Raw genomic sequence first — 17,164 nt, 5'->3', positions numbered from 1 at the left:
GAGGCGAGTCCAGATGGGGGCGAGTGGATCCAGGCAGCGGAGGCGGTGGCGGCAGCGCGGCGATGAACTCTGCGTTCGCCGCTGAATCCTTGATCCAATCTGCTGCACAACAAATGGCAAGAGAGAGCGCTAGTTGTTTAGGGTTACGACTTTGTGAGTGCTGGAGTGGGCCTGTACTAGGCTTCGGCGCCGTCCCGGCATTTTTGTTTTGTTTTAGATCGAAAATCATGATAAGCCAGGGATACCCGTATCATGTGTATCGCCGTATCGGTGACGTCCTGCATGCCGATACGGCACATTTGAACGTATCGGTGCTTCAGAGGCCGCAACAAGTGTGCGAACAGTGGTCATATGGGCCACATGAGCAGAAGTCTCATCGTAATCGCGGCCATGCTCCTGCTGAAGCCACGAGCCACAGGACGAGCTTTGTAGCTCAAGAGAACTATCAGAGTGAGTCTTAACCTTGTGGATCCACTTACAAGTGATGGGACAAACCTGGGGAGGAAGAGAAACAAGATCCCACGTGGCAGTGTGCTCAAGAGCAGCAATCTCCTCTGCCATTCGGGATGAACAACAACATCACGATAAGAAGTCAACTCAAGAAAAGCGTCCCAGCGCTAGAAAAACCATAGCGGTCAACTGGCAGAAGCGGGCGATGACGCAAGCCATAGGTAGGCTGAGATGAGGAATATGGGACATTAGAATTGGATGGCTGGGCAGTAGGCTCATCCACAACACACGGACGAAGAGTGTAATAGTGAGGAAAAGAGGGAAGAATACGAGGAGGAATCACCGGCATAGACTCATGAAGCCACCAAGGATGAAGGGGCAGAATCCCGTTGTGGTACAATTTCTTCTGGGTTTTAACTTCAGATATCTGTAATGGTCTATGCGACATCATTTCAATGGATATAGGATAGGAATTAGGAAATATAATCAGTGAGAGTTCTGAAATTGAGAGATCTTTTTTCTTCTGTGCTGATGAAGATATAATATTTTATCATCACTTTATATTATTAAGAAATTTCTTGGATTTATTGTGAACATATAAGTCACACATCTAACCAATTTAGTATTGACGTCATGTTATCTGCGGGAATGTTCAAGTTTATACTTTATAAGCATGCTATCTTGGGCATATCTTAGTTTGGTATCAATCCTCACTTTGGATGTGTTTTGAGCTCAGTGCAGCGTTTGAGCTCGCAAAAAAGAATGCTGGTTGTGTTTTTCCAAAGCAAGGCGACGTTAGCAATGAAAAGATGAAGTGTTCAAAGTATTTTCAGGCTTTTCATGAGAAATCCAAAGGAAATGTTGCTGATCAACAGGTATGATCTAGTTTATATTATTCTTAAAGCGCATCTTCATCACTCAAACTCCTTTCCCTTCTCTATCTCGTTTCTACTTTTCTCTGGGGCGCATCCAGTCGGTGACCCTTTTGCTTAATTTCCTTTCCATTTCTAATTTTTCTTAAGGTCAAAAGACACACCCACACGTACGCATGCCCACACACACACACATCTTGATTATTCACAAATAATGGTGTTTGCCTGCTAATTTTTGTTGCCATTTTTCTCTCCTTGGCATGTATTTAATTCAAAAGAACTCAGCTTGCGAGAAGTTCACGATTCAAGGGGGTCCACATATTGAGGAAAGCCCAGCTGGCATAGACAATGAGAAGCTTAGCATTGGGGCTTCAAAATTGATGGCACAATCAAAAATAACATCATTGTACGGTAACAAGTTCTTGAAGGCAAATAGTGTGTCAGACAAGAATATGTTCAAATCAGAGGGGAACATGTCTAAAGAGTTTGCTTGTGTTGAGAATGAGATCAGAACAAATAAAAATGATAACACACGTCCTGCTTATCTGGGGGTTGAAGAGGATAAGAAACATTGTGGGCCATTGCAGACTTCAAAACGAAAGCATACAGGGTTCAGAAGTCCTATATGTGAACATGCGGATTCTCTATTAAACCAAGATGAAGCTGATGCTCCTGCCAATGGGTTTGTGACTGCTAGGATAAAGTTGGTACGTGCACTTGTCAAATTATGCACTTAGCCGTGCTGCCAATACTGGTTCAAAATTTTCATTCCCTGCTTGATAAGCATTTTAGAGAACGCTCTTTTACAGGAATTCTTTTATGTTCCTCCAAGAAAAGTGGACATGCCATAATCACCTATGGTTTATAATAGGTTGCTACCGGTCTTTACCATTCAAGCTTAACTCATATGTAATGAGTGACTTCTGTCTTCACAATTTTTCATGTCATGACTTTTGTTGTTTTTTGCACATTGCATAGAATATGAGATAGTTTCTTTGTTTTATTCATTTTCTTTGTTGTGATGCACGATGCTCTTGCTGCATGGCCCACACCAACAATAATGTCAGATGGCATCACTATCCTTTTAGCAGAAGACACTTTTATTCCATTAAATCCCTAAATTACAAGGGTTGATTAGGCTTATATCCACTTCGGTTAAAGTTCAATATATCTGTACTTGCTGTAACCTTGTTCGGTGGGTGCCTTTTGGCTTTTGCTTTGTAGGCGATGGACACTGTGCAAAAGCATGGGCATAATGGCCACCAAGGTGCTTCTGTATCTCCGCAATGTGATAACAACCTTAGTACACAGAATTATGGTGTGAGGCCAAGCTGGAATTCTCGTCATGGACCACGTGGTAATTTTGTCCCCCCTATCCGAAACAATGGTGGATCTGCTTGCAACGCAATCAACTCACGAGGAGTTGCTGGAAAAAATGATGATTCCATGGAAGATTCAATAAAAAAATGGTATGTAATTCAAACTTAATTGTCTGATAGCATTTGAACCAATATGGAGTGCTGAATATCTAGCGAGTTTGTTTGTCATTTTAGCGTCTGGTTTCTTGCTTAGTGATGGTAAAAAGCAGCATTTTGTGGAGATAGTCTCTGTCTTCAAATATCAACCATTTCTATGTTAGGGAAAAAAGTGTTACCCCTCCCTTTCCTGGCAAAGACCCCCTTGAATTGCGCATTGCTATCATTCACCTCAAATGTTAATTGACTTAAGTATCAATAAATGTAATTACTGGTTTGTCTAATGTTAAACTAATACATGAACTTAAATTTGATCACTTAACTAAATGTACATTAGTAAAAGCCGTTCAAATCATGAGCATGCAAATAACTATTACAGTTTCTTGCCATTAACTGTATTTTGGATCAATTTATATGGTATCCAATCTGGCTTTTGCATGCATGAGTAGCCTTAAAAATATATGTGTATGTTAAATATATTGGTGGTGCTTGCTATCATATCTTACTAATAAAAATCACCACCATCAGCTTAGAAATGCTTTGTGGCCCTGATGGTGAGCTTCCTGAGAAGTTGAGGAATTTGGAACCTCGCCTTATTGAGCATGTTAGTAACGAAATAATGGATAAAGACCCTAATGTTCGCTGGGATGACATAGGTAGGTACATATCTTCCTAGTTCTTCAGATTTTTTTAATGTATTTTGTGTAACTAATTCATGCCAACTTGCAATAGCTGGTTTGGATCATGCAAAGAAGTGTGTGACAGAGATGGTTATTTGGCCCCTACTGCGTCCAGACATCTTTCGTGGTTGTCGGTCACCTGGAAGAGGACTACTACTATTTGGACCTCCTGTGGGTACTTATCTCATCTGACTGTGTTGTGCCTACCCTTCTTTCTTAATCTTAATGCATGCACACTTATTCCCACAGGGAACAGGCAAAACCATGATTGGAAAAGCAATTGCTGGTGAGGCTAAGGCAACATTTTTCTACATATCTGCAAGTTCACTCACGAGCAAATGGGTATGTCTGGCACTTGTTTTGATTTTTCAATACTGACACATTTCTCCCATTTTGCAGTCCTTTTCTGTTATGCTATGTTAATATCTTTGACATACTAATGAGGTGTTACAACTGAATTGATTTTTCTATCTGCTAACTGATGTTTGTGATATGTGATAATAAGTTTGTCATTGTCCATGCTTCCAAGCTTAATAACAAAGAACTTGAAGCAGTATACAGTAGGGTGTGTAAACATGTTTCTAAGCGTATCTGTCCTGTATTCTTTTGACAACCTGCTCCTAACTTCCTACACAAATAATCTTGTGGCAGGATGCAGTTTTCTGTGTTCCTCAAAAGTATTGATAGTTGACAACTCGAGATCAAATTTATTTAGAATGAAAATGGGCAAACATATGTGTTCCAAAAATTATTCTTTTGGTATTGTTAGTTCATTCCCATGTTTACGCCGCATTGACTGACTACATTATGCATACGAGTGGTACATGTACCACTCCTGCAATGCATTGCTCAACTAAACAGTTTTGCACAGGTTCTTGAGAGGCCTTGGCACTTTCCAGCTCTATGGAGCATATTGTTACCAATTCTATATATTAATTTGATTCCTAATAGATCTAGATTAGCTTAATTCTGATAATGCTTTTCCTGTATATTTCATCTTTCATTGTAGGTTAAATGATAAAAACACTTACAAAATGGAAAGTGACTTATTTGGGCAGTTTAATGTGATCAGTGTTTTGTATACGAATTATTTAGACTTGACATAAATCATTTATAAATACCTTGTAGGATAAAACTTGGTAAAATTTCTAATTCTTAAACCCAGTAAATAATAAAAGGGTCTGTCTTGCTGAGATTCCTGTAACTGTATAACTGCTGGACTAGCCAAGAAATACATGGAATATTGGTGTCTATTGTAGCTTTAAGCTGTATTAGTCATGAGAACATAAAGTGTATTATTTTTCTGTCAAAGGTATATCCTCGGATATCTGTATCATGTCTAAAACACTTTATTCTATGGTCATAGAAGAAGTGGAAGATTTTTTGCGTTAAAAAATCTGGATAGAGATTCTATTTCTGCCTGTATGTGGCTGCCTATTTTGGGGAGTTTGAACATGCTTACTTCACAGTCAAAATCAGCATGTTGATTGTCCTAGTCTTGTATGGAGGGGACAGAAGGCGAAGGTGGTGGAGGATACCAGCTTCAAGCTGTGGTACTCGGGGACAACTACAAACAGAAATGGAGCAGGCATCTTGATCAACAGCCTCAAGTATGGAGTGGTAGACATCAAGAGGCAAGAAGAGGCTAGGGAACCGGAGTACTTGGTCAAGCTGGTAGCTGAGGATTTAGTTATCAATGTTATCAATGCACATAGGCCACAGTGAGAGCACAAGAGGGAGTTCTGGGACAGCCTGAAGGACATGGTTACGAGTGTACCTATTGGCGAGAAGCTCTTCATAGGAGGAGACCTCAATGGCCACACGGGTGCATCTAACACAGGTTTTGAAGCGGTGCATGAGGGCTTTGGCTATGGCATCAGGAATCAAGAAGGAGAAGATGTCTTAAGCTTTACTCTAGCTTATGGCATGACTGTAGCTAACACCCTCTTTAAAAAGAGAGAATGCCATCTAGTGACTTTTGCTAGTGGTCAACACTCTAGCCAGATTGATTTCGTTCTCTCGAGAAGAGAAGACAAGCGTGCTTGCCTAGATTTTAAGGTGATACCTGGAGAGAGTGTTGTCCCTCAACATAAGCTTGTGGTGGCTGACTTCTGCTTTCAAATTCGTGCCTGGCGGGATAGGCGGGCCAAAGTTGCTCAAGGTGGAGGCAGCTCAGGCTTTCAAGGAGAGGGTTATTAAGGAGGGCCTTTGGGAGGAGGAGGTGATGCAAACAATATGTGGATGAAGATGGCGACTTGCATTCGTAAGGTGCCTTCAGAGGAGTTTGGGGGTGACTGGGGGAAGTAGAAGTGAGGCTAAAGATACCTGGTGGTGGAACGATGATGTCTAGAAGGCTATTAAGGAGAAGAAAGACTTTCAGACGCCTACACCTGGATCGGACAACATAGAGAAGTACGAGGTGGCAAAGAAGGCCGCAAAGCAAGCTGTGAGTGAAGCAAGGGCTTGGGCGTACGAGGACCTCTACCGGCGCTTAGACATGAAGGAAGGCGAAAGGGACATCTATAAGATGACCAAGATCCAAGAGAGGAAGACGAGGGATGTCAACCAAGTTAAATGCATCAAGGACGGAGCAGATCAGCTCCTGGTGAAGGACGAGAAAATCAAGCATACATGGCAGGAGTACTTAGACAAGCTATTCAATGGAGAGAACGAGAGCTTTACCATTGAGCTGGATGATTCCTTTGAAGATACCAACATGCGTTTTGTGCAAGAATCCAGGAGTCTGAGGTCAGAGAGGCTTTAAAAAGGATGGAAGGAGGCAAGGCGATGGGCCATAACTGTATCCCCATTGAGGCGTGGAGAGGCCTCAGAGACAACGATAACATGGCTAACTAAGCTTTTCAACCTCATATTTCAGGCAAACAAGTTGCCAGAAGAATCAAGGCGGAGTATATTAGTAGCAATCTTCAAGAACAAAGGGGATGTTCAAAGTTGTGTACTAATATCATGGAATTAAGCTGATGAGCCATACAATGAAGCTATGGGAGAGAGTCATTGAGAACCGCTTAAGTAGAATGACGAGCGTGACCAAAAAACAGTTTGGTTTCATGTGAACCATGAAAGCCATTGTCTTGGTATGACAACTTATGGAGATATACAAGAAGCAAAAGAAGGATCTGCATATGGTGTTCATTGACTTGGAGAAGGCCTACGATAAGATACCGTGGAATTTCATGTGGTGGGTCTTGGAGAAATACAAAGTCCCAACAAAGTACGACATGTACGTTAATGTTGTGACAAGTGTTTGAACAAGTGATGGCGAAACTGATGACTTTCTGATTAAATAGGACTGCACCAAGGGTAAGCTTCAAGCCCTTATCTTTTGTGCTTTTGTGATGGATGATGTCACAAGGGATATTCAAGAAGATACCCATGGTGTATGCTCTTTGCAGATGATGTGGTGCTAGTCGGACGGGGGTTAATAGCAAGTTAGATCTATGAAGACAAACTCTGGAATCGAAAGGTTTTAGGCCTACTAGAGCTAAAACCGAGTACATGAGGTGCGGTTTCAGTGCTACTAGGCACGAGGAGGTTAGCCTTGATGGACAAGTGGTACCTCAGAAGGACACCCTTTGATATTTGGGGTCAATGTTGCAAAATGATGGTGATATCGATGAAGATGTGAGCCATCAAATGAAAGCCGAATGAATGAAGTGGTGCCAAGCTTCTGGCGTTCTCTGTGACAAGAGTGCCACAAAAGGTAAAAAGAAGGTTCTATAGGATGGCAATCCGACCCGCAATGTTGTATGGCACTGAGTGTTGACCGACTAAAAAGCGACATGTTCAATAGTTGGGTATAGCGGAGAGGCGCATATTGAGATGGATGTGTGGCCACACAAGAAAGGATCGAGTCCGGAATGATGATATACATGATAGAGCGGGGTAGCACGAATTGAAGAGAAGTTTGTCCAACGTCCAACATCGTCTGTGATGGTTTGGGCATATACAACACATGCCTTCAGAAGCTCTAGTGCATAGCGGACAGTTAAAGTGTGCTGATAATGTCAAGAGAGGTCGGGGTAGACCAAACTTGACATGGGAGGAGTCCGTGAAGAGAGATCTGAAAGACGGGAATATCACCAAAGAACTACCCAGGGACAGAGGGGCGTGGAAGGTAGCTATCCACATGCAACCATGAGTTGGTTTCGAGATCTTATGGATTTCAGCTCTAGCCTACCCCAACTTGTTTGGGACTAAAGGCTTTGTTGTTGATATTGATTGTTAATTTGTCTTCTATGTTGATATTGATTTGTTAATTCTTTTGCTGGTGCAAGATTGGCGAGGGCGAAAAGCTAGTCCGGGCACTATTTGGTGTAGCCTGTTGTCGTCAGCCTGCTGTCATATTTGTGGATGAGATTGATTCACTACTATCTCAGGTTTTGTTCTATGTGTTGTTTTTGTTGTGCCCATATCCATTGCATGTTTTGACACTTGACAGCCTTAAGCATGATTGCAGCGCAAATCAGATGGTGAACATGAATCAAGTAGGAGGTTAAAAACACAGTTTCTAATTGAGATGGAAGGTTTTGACAGTGGAAACGAGCAAATTTTACTTATAGGTACCTCATGCATGGAAAGGTGTACTTTCTTATATGATATTACAAGTGTCATTCTAGGATTTGCCTTATGGGATTGAAGCATCAACAAAGTCTGCATTTTTCCTCTCCGCAAATTTGCATATGCACATTTGCTTAGAGCTATGTTTTGAAGTTCTACCACATAGCCCGTGGAGTGATGTTGAATATCATATTGTGACGAACGACAATAGCAGAGCTTACCAACACACCCCTAATAAACAGGCTTAAGCTCCTCCATGGGTTGGGACTTATGACGATCATTACTTGTTAGACCTGTCTTCGTTGCAGATCCGCTTTTTGCTCCATGTATTTTTTAGTTTGGGATCAACAATTTGAACTTGGAACATCAATCACTATGTGTTGTAGCATATACTAATATCGTGGAGTAAAAATGATGGCAGGAGCAACAAACAGACCTCAAGAATTAGATGAAGCAGCACGCAGGCGACTGACAAAGCGTCTATACATCCCCCTTCCTTCATCAGGTAATGCTCTATTTCTGTTCTATGGAATAGCCGTAGAAAACTGACTATTTCATGGTTGTGAAGAAGCACGTACTTGGATAATTCGCAATCTATTGGAAAAGGATGGCCTTTTCAAGCTCTCAGAGAAAGAAACAGGTGTCATCTGCAAGTTAACAGAAGGTGCACAGAATCATTCAGCTTTCATCATGTTTCTAAACCTAGATCATTATGCCATTTTACTGAATTTTCCTGTTGTAAGATTTAAACAATGTTCTCTGTTATTTCCAGGTTACTCGGGATCTGATATGAAAAATCTTGTGAAAGATGCCTCAATGGGGCCACTGAGAGAAGCTCTCCAACAGGGTGTTGAAATCACAAAGCTCAACAAGGAGGAAGTGCGTCCGGTGATGCTCAAGGTACTAGTCATATCGTATTTGAGTTCAGACAGTGATGGCCTTCTGACCACTAAAAACGTACTCCCTCGGACCTATAATATAAGGTATATCAGTTGTAATAACAACTTATATTATGGGACGGAGAGAGTACTATTTTCCCCTAGCGATCAATATGAAATGTTTATTTCTGACAAGCTTCTGTGTTATGAATCATTCCCCTAGATGGTAATGTTCTAATTCTGAACGCTTATTTGGATGACAGGACTTTGAGGCTGCTCTGCAGGAGGTCAGACCTTCTGTTTCCACAAGCGAATTGGGGATTTATGAAGAATGGAACATGCAGTTTGGCAGCCTATCAATCTAATTTGTATGGGGATATTCTCAAGTACTACCTCCGGCCCATAATGTAAGACGTTTTTGCAAGCTATGATAGCTTGCAAAAAACGTCTTACATTGTGGGATGTAGTAGTAAGTACAAATAAAATCATCACAACAGATAAGTGGCTCAATGATTTCACCATGAATATTACCACAAATAAGTGGTTCATTGATTAACCCACAACATTACACTGTCATTAATAGTGCTGCCTGCCATGCACCTCTTCAGTATCACCTTAAGTGAAAATGAACTATGGAAAATAACAGCTAACCTGTTACATAAATTTCAAGTTACAATATGTTTGTGAGCCTCTATGCTTCATAGCAGCACTACACTTCCTAAATGACAGGTGGTTTATTAGCAAGAAGTCCATTTTAGACCCTGTTAGTTCAGGCTATGAACTGACCAAACATTTCAGAAGGAAATGGAAAAGTAGCGAATTTGGGTGGATCAAATCGATGAACTCAGTGCGATTTCGGATACTCTTATAGGCTAGCTGGAACAACGATGGCTAGGATTATACCCAATACAAGATAAGCTACCTACTCAGATCCAGAATTGTGGCTTTTATAGACTTACAACCCAAGCAAATGAAGAAAAGGCGATAAAGCAAATGAACAGTAAGGTCTTTTTTTTTTGAGATAACAGTAAGGTCTTTTGCTGGAAAGTAAATAGCGTCAGCTAGGTAGACGGCGGCAGTTGGATGGACGGCCTGTGACACAGGTTGAAGCTCGCCACGCGAAGCGATAAGGAGAGCTGGAGACCACGGGATGCAGATCGGACGCCAACCACGCCATCAGAACTTGGTACAAAGCTGTAAGTGTCCAAAAGGACCCCCTGGGGACAGAATTGCCAAAAAGGACCACTCGTCGAAAACATTGACAAAAAGGCCCCCCTCATTAGTGGCGGCAGGCGTGACACGTGGCACCTGCAGCCACGCCTGGAGGCGGCGGGTCCTGCCGCCATGGCAGGAGGTGGCCGTGCTGGTGTAACGTGTTATGTACAGTACGTGGAGCCAGGACGGAACGGGCCAGGCGAGGTGGGCCATGTCGCCATCGGGTGAGGCGGCCTCTGGTGCCGCTGCCGCGCCCAGGCCAACATGTACAACTGCACGTGCGACGAGACGATAGGCCATGCCACCACCGCAGTAGGCGGCTGCACTGTTTCTGCTGCATGCGGCCCAACAGACTGCGCTAATTCGCACGCATGCGGAGGACGATGAATTTCACGGGCGGGCTGTTGCAGAGTGGGCTGATTCTCACGCGCGGAGGACGACGGATTTCACGGGCGGGAATCTAATGAATGACAACGCTGATGCCCTGCTGCTACTTGGGAATCACTCCGGTTTTTTGCTTTTTTGCCTCAGCGGATGCGACGACACTGCGGGAATCACTCTGGCTATTGCTTCAACGGATGCAATGGCACTGCGGGGATCACTCACTCGTTGCGGGAATCCGAGGCTGCGGGAACCTGTTGTGCCGAGGAGTGCGGGAATCCAAGGCTGCGGGAATCTGTTGTGCCGAAGAGTGCGGGAATCCGAGGCTGCGGGAACCTGTTGTGCCGACACTACAGGGAACCTGTTGTGCTTTTGGTCCGTGCGCAAGCACACTGGCCTCCTCTTCTACCCTCTGAGTGTGTAAGAACAGATAGAAAGAAAAACTCACTAGGCATTTTTAGGGTGATTTAGAGTTAGATTTTGAATATGTTGAAGATGAAGAAAAGATAGATAAAGGTAAGATCTATTTATTTTTGTTGGTTTTGTTTGCATGCATGATGTTTTTACTCTTTTTGTTTAGTTCATAAGTATGTGTTCTCTGTTTTGTTAGGCATTATTTTATCACGTTTTGGAGTCATTTAGAGCTTCAGGAGTACGATTTGCCTAGCAAAGTGAACTACAAAGTTGAAGATTAAGGTATGAGCTTTGCAGTACATTGATCTTTTTATGCATGCAGGGTGGTAATTAGTTAATCTTTTAACTCGTCATTAGCTATGCGATGTTAGTGCTTAGTGTTGAGTATATGTGTTATGTGCATATTGTGTTTTGGGCCCGCCTCCTAGTTTTTTATATAGTTGAGGTCTGTCGTCCACCTTTATACATTATATATACGTGCCTATGCACGAAGAGCAATACATCATGCAATTCACATATTTTACATGATATCAGTTTTTAGGTTCTAAACCCTAGCCTTCCGTCGCACGCCTCCGCGCCGCCGCCTCCCATCCGCTGCTGCCGCCTGCGCGTCAACCGCGTTGGCCGCTGCTACCCTCTCGCGTGTGCGCTCCTCCAGCCGTCGCTAATCCCGTCAGCCGCCGCTAGCCCGCCCGCCTGCTGCTACCCGCCCGCATCTCCTGCCGCGCGCCTCGCCTCATCCTCTCGCAGCCTCGCTAGCGATCGCGACCGCCTTTCGATTCCATCGCTCCCTCTCGCGACCAGCGTTGGAACCGCTAGTACTGCTGTCACGGCACGCGCATCGCCTGCCGCCTCACGCACCAAAACCGCTGTCACACGCATCGCCTGCCGCCTCAGGACTCTAGTGCATAGCTAGTGCTGCTGCCGCGTGCTGTTCCGACCTGCACCGTGGCTCTGTTGGACCGTTAGTGCTGCCACTGCATGTTGCTTCGAGCTGCGCCGCAGCTCTGTACCCGCTAGTCCCGCCCGCCCGCTGCTTCGCTCGTCCCACCATTAGCCTTTGCCAAGCCGCTGCTGTTGCCGCGCGTATCGTCTGCTGCCGCCCAATTGCGCCGATCGCCGCCGTCGGACCAGCAATGGTGTCACCAGGCCCGTCCGCTGTCGCCTCTGCCGTCCCGCCGCCGACGCCCTACGGTGCGGCCCCGCCGCCATACGGGGCGGTCGCCACCTACGACGCGCCCGTTCTCACGTACGGGAATCCTACATACGGGACTCCGCCCGCATCCACGTATGGGTCTCTGCCTGCGTATGGGGCTCTGCTCGCGTACGAGTTTCCTGGATACTGGTGGGGGTCGTCAGCTGGCCAGCACTCGCCTGCTGGGCAGCAGCCAAACGGCGCCCAACACCTGTAGCATCTGTCAGTGGGCCCATAGTTTTTTCGGTAAGCCATCCGGCCTATCCGGCACCGTAGTTGCAGTCGGGGCTGTATGGAGCATACCCATCGCCGCCGTTGAGCGGCGGCTCCGGCTTCCCTATGGCGTCTCCGCCCCCCTCGCCGGCCGTGCCGCCGGCGCCCTGGGACCCGGTGCTCCTCACTGGGCTGGATGCCGCTCCTACGTCGAACAACTACATTGGAGGTGGTGATTGGTACATGGACACTGCTACCTCTTGAGCACTGCGTTGGATTTCCCTGAAGAGGAGAGGATGATGCAGCAAAGTAGTGTAAGTATTTCCCTCAGTTTTTGAGAACCAAGGTATCAATCCAGTAGGAGGCTACGCGCGAGTCCCTCGTACCTACACAAAAACAATAGCTCAACGCAACCAACGCGCTTAGGGGTTGTCAATCCCTTCACGGTCACTTATGAAAGTGAGATTTGATAGAGATGATAAATAATATTTTTGGTATTTTTGGTATAGAGATGCAAAGTAAAAAGTAAAAGCAAAGTAAAAGCAAAGCAATAATAAAGTGATGGAGATTGATATGATGAGAAAGAGACCCGGGGGCCATAGGTTTCACTAGTGGCTTCTCTCAAGAGCATAAGTATTTTACGGTGGGTGAACAAATTACTGTTGAGCAATTGACAGAATTGAGCATAGTTATGAGAATATCTAGGTATGATCATGTATATAGGCATCACGTCCGAGACAAGTAGACCGACTCCTGCCTGCATCTACTACTATTACTCCACTCATCGACCGCTATCCAACATGCATCTAGAGTATTAAGTTAAAAATAGAGTAACGCCTTAAGCAAGATTACATGATGTAGAGAGTTAGTTTCATGCAATATGATAAAAACCCCATCTTGTTATCCTCGATGGCAACGATACAATACGTGCCTTGCTGCCCCTTCTGTCACTGGGAAAGGATACCACAAGATCGAACCCAAAGCTAAGCACTTCTCCCATGGCAAGAACAACCAATCTAGTAGGCCAAAAAGGATGTATTTCCAAAATTATATGAACAAGTTTGTGTTGGGAAAGGCAAGAATGTTGTCGATGATAACATAAATCATCGAGGGGAAGGATTGTATTTCCCCTCATTAATTTGTTTGATATCCTGAAAAAGCTCAGAATGTTGATGATGATCATGACACATTTGTCGAGAGATTCCATGAAGATGTAATTGATCGGCGATGACATCCAGTCAAAGGAATGATGAAGCAAAAGGTTATTGAAACCATGAGTACGACACAAACTCGAAATTAAGCTTGCTGTTCAAGGCGAATGATAAGATGAGGAAGATCGACGTAAGTTTAGCTCATCGTCGGAAGTTGCTCCGGGCATAAGGACCAGGTAGCACAGTTAAAAAGTTGACATGATAAAAATATAGCCGTTCAGGCTAGGAATGATGCGGTGGGGTATAAAGCTTCCCAGTATCAAGTACTAGGTGTAATCCCAGAAGGTAAATCGGAGTAGAGGTTGGGCGGGGGAATGATTTGCAGAGGATAAGTAATAGTAACTTACCCAGTAAATGGGATCAAGGAGGAAATATGGTCGGGACCATAACTATAAGGGATCCAATTCACGATACCGGAAGAATTATTCAAATGATTAAATATCCTTGCAAGAAGCTTTCATGATAAGTCCCACACCGTGTCCGTGGGCATGAACACAAGGTTCAGGGTCGACTCCCACTTCTACAATGCATAACCTTTCATTATACTTCTCGCTCTTGATGAAGTTGTAGTATTGAAAATTTTATCTGACAAAAAGCCAGTAGAGCATAATCCGCATAACTTTCGAGTTCACACAGATTAGGGAAGGCATAGATTCAACCCATCGGGGCATCTTAGGAACATATATCATAAATTTCAAGAATAATAACACAAGCTCGGTAGTAGAGCATGCTTGAGAAAGCGGAGGATACAATTTACTAGAAGCATTATGTAACCGAGGAAAAGGCTACAAGGTTACTGAATATGAAGGACGTTGCCGGATAAAATCCGAAAAAGGGGTCTGGTGGTCCACAAGGGATCTGATGTGAGCATCAGTACTCAACCAGAGGAAGAAAGAATGCAAGGAGATCAGATTATAGAAACAACTGACTAACTCAAAGCCCAATTGCAAAGGAATTATGATTTCCAAGAGAAGGGATCAGAAGCAATGCTCTGATTAGGGATGGATAGGTAGAATAGCCTTAGGGGTACAATCGATGGCGATTTGATTGATCGAGATTCAGCACATGTTAAAATGACATCTGAGTCAGAAGGATGAATTCTAGGATCTGATTGAGGATTGCGAGCATTCGCAATATATTGTATCAACGGACTCAAAATGATAATGACAAAGGATGACAATAAGATTACTAGACTTATGGTATTAACCATAATGCAAGCAAGCAAGAAATTCAAGAACAATAGGCTGTTGAGGATTTTCACAAGAACGAATAGTATTTCGAAGATTTTTTGTGAAACACTCAAACAACTGGGGATGAAGAATCTTCGGTAATAGAGAGGAATTATTCGTAGGGGTATTCAGATGACAAGGAATTGCAAGGCAGTAAGCTCAAAGGATCCTCGGAACAAAGGAGAGTAGTTCAGGGCATCTGGTAATAACAAGATCAGTGGGATAGAATGTAAGATTGGCAAGTGTGTGTAGTTATCCATTAGGATATTTCGGTGGTAGGGAATTGCAAAGCAACAGGCACAAAGTCTCGACAGAATATCATAGAGTAACTTCGGAATCTTCTGATGCAGCAATCGATCATCTGAAATAAGGGGCTCTCCGGGCGGATGTGAACACGAGATCCTAATGTTCGAGTTAGTAAAACCATTTAACCCGAATAGAAGAGAGATTAGAGTCCCAGAGTATAGACGAGGAATAAAAGATCCTAATACCACCCAAATGGCGACGTGGGCCCGTAAGACACACAACCATGTTAGTAAAAGTTTTCGTAGTGACTAGACTCAAGTTCGGCCAAGGAGTTGGAAAGGGGGATCCTACAGGCAGTCAGCTCTGATACCAACTTGTGACGCCCTCGATTCAATCGTACACTAATCATACACGCAAATGTGTACGATCAAGATCAAGGACTCACGGGAAGATATCACAACACAACTCTAGACACAAATAAGAATAATACAAGCTTTATATTACAAGCCAGGGGCCTCGAGGGCTCGAATACATAAGCTCGAATACACAAGAGTCAGCGGAAGCAACAATATCTGAGTACAGACATAAGTTAGACAAGATTGCCTTAAGAAGGCTAGCACAAAAAGCAACAACGATCGAAAAGGCAAGGCCTCCTGCCTGGGAGCCTCCTAACTACTCCAAATCGTCAGTGGTCTTCAAGCAGTAGTAGGCATCCTCCGGGTAGTAGTAGTCATCGGTGGCGTCGTCTGGCTCCTGGGATCCGTCATCTGGTCGCAACAATCAGGTATGGGGGAAAAAGAAGTAGCAAAGCAACCGTGAGTACTCATCCAAAGTACTCGCAAGACTTACTTCAGATCTAAACTAAGTATGCATCTGTATCAAACGAATGGGTTGTATCTGTGGACTAAACTGCAGAATGCCAGAATAGAGAGAAGGCCTAGTCCTATCGAAGGCTAGCATCTTCTGGAAACCACCATCTTGCAGCAACAGGAGGGAGTAGAGTAGCATAAAGTAAAGTAGCAGTAATGTTATCAACCTCGGCCAGAGATCCTTTCTCGACTCCCTGTGAGAAAGCAATCCCAGAGCCATACTATCCAAGTGTCATCACAATCCAATTCTCATCACCATCCAGTTCTCATCACAAGTATCTAGTTCTAGTTGTATCGATCGGGATACAACTCCAAGTGTTCGTTACCGTAGGATAGGCTATCGATAGATGTTTTCTTCCCTGCAGGGGTGCACCAATTTACCCACCACGCTCGATTAACTCCGGCCGGACACACTTTCCTGGGTCATGCCCGGCCTCGGAAGATCAACACGTCGCAGCCCTACCTAGGCACAACAGAGAGGTTAGCACGCCGGTCTAAATCCTATGGCGCAGGGGTCTGGGCCCATCGCCCTTTGCACACCTGCATGTTGTGAACGCGACCGGAAGCAGAACTAGCCCCCTTAATACAAGAGCAGGCTTACGGTCCAATCCGGCGCGCGCCGCTCAGGCGCCGACGTCACGAAGGCTTCGGCTGATACCACGACGTCGAGTGCCCATAACTGTCCCCGCGTAGATGGTTAGTGCGTATAGGCCAGAGGCCCCTCAGATCAAATATCCAAATCGTAGTGGATTAGGAACACGCGGTAACGAGCAGAGACTCACGATCGATGTGACCCCGTCGCCCCGTCTCGAGTACTTGCGGCAAGGGCTAAGAATGCCTGGCCACACCTCGTAAGTATCTCGCGGGCACCTTCCAGGTCAACCCGACTCCACATCACTCGCAATTAAACTCGCGCGGGTACCACTCAGGGTCAACCCGTCTTTAGTCACATGGTTCAGTGCAAAGTCATAGTAACCATAGTAACTGTGTGTCTAACACCAAGGGGAAAACCCGAGGAATCACCCCCGGTGAATTCCACTCGATGTTGTCATCAAGGTGAACGTAAGAGGATCCACCCTCGAGGTTCACGTTTGATGGGTTGCACGACAGAGCCGTAACGGAAGTGGTTAAGGAGGAAATCACCCTCGATGACCTCGACCGTAAAGCTACACTACGAAGATCTCATCAGGAGTGATGTAAGAGGTTCCATCCTCGACACTCGATGGTAACTCTGCAGAGTCGTACAACTAAGGGGGGG

At 44.6% G+C, this 17,164-nt stretch overlaps 1 protein-coding gene across 2 annotated transcripts in view; it reads left to right on the top strand.

The window, feature by feature from the left end:
- Positions 1-9,606, top strand: part of LOC119300712 (ATPase family AAA domain-containing protein FIGL1-like) — a 10,497-nt gene extending 891 nt beyond the window's left edge. The window contains exons 2-13 of one of the 2 annotated variants that reach the window (XM_037577612.1): positions 1,187-1,325; positions 1,601-2,029; positions 2,547-2,791; positions 3,326-3,453; positions 3,530-3,648; positions 3,727-3,819; positions 7,773-7,874; positions 7,955-8,057; positions 8,477-8,560; positions 8,624-8,719; positions 8,828-8,955; positions 9,197-9,606. In XM_037577612.1, the coding sequence (XP_037433509.1) occupies positions 1,187-1,325; positions 1,601-2,029; positions 2,547-2,791; positions 3,326-3,453; positions 3,530-3,648; positions 3,727-3,819; positions 7,773-7,874; positions 7,955-8,057; positions 8,477-8,560; positions 8,624-8,719; positions 8,828-8,955; positions 9,197-9,298 (1,768 nt within the window). In that variant the 3' untranslated portion in view covers positions 9,299-9,606. The remainder of the gene's footprint in view (positions 1-1,186; positions 1,326-1,600; positions 2,030-2,546; positions 2,792-3,325; positions 3,454-3,529; positions 3,649-3,726; positions 3,820-7,772; positions 7,875-7,954; positions 8,058-8,476; positions 8,561-8,623; positions 8,720-8,827; positions 8,956-9,196) is intronic. The other variant, XM_037577613.1, reaches the window with a different exon arrangement.
- Positions 9,607-17,164: the final 7,558 nt, after the last annotated feature.

The sequence above is a fragment of the Triticum dicoccoides genome, chromosome 5A (assembly GCF_002162155.2).
Source record: "Triticum dicoccoides isolate Atlit2015 ecotype Zavitan chromosome 5A, WEW_v2.0, whole genome shotgun sequence".
NCBI classification, from domain to species: Eukaryota; Viridiplantae; Streptophyta; class Magnoliopsida; order Poales; family Poaceae; genus Triticum; species Triticum dicoccoides.
Note: the sequence above shows the minus strand (reverse complement) of the source record. Positions and strands in the feature narration are given on the sequence as shown.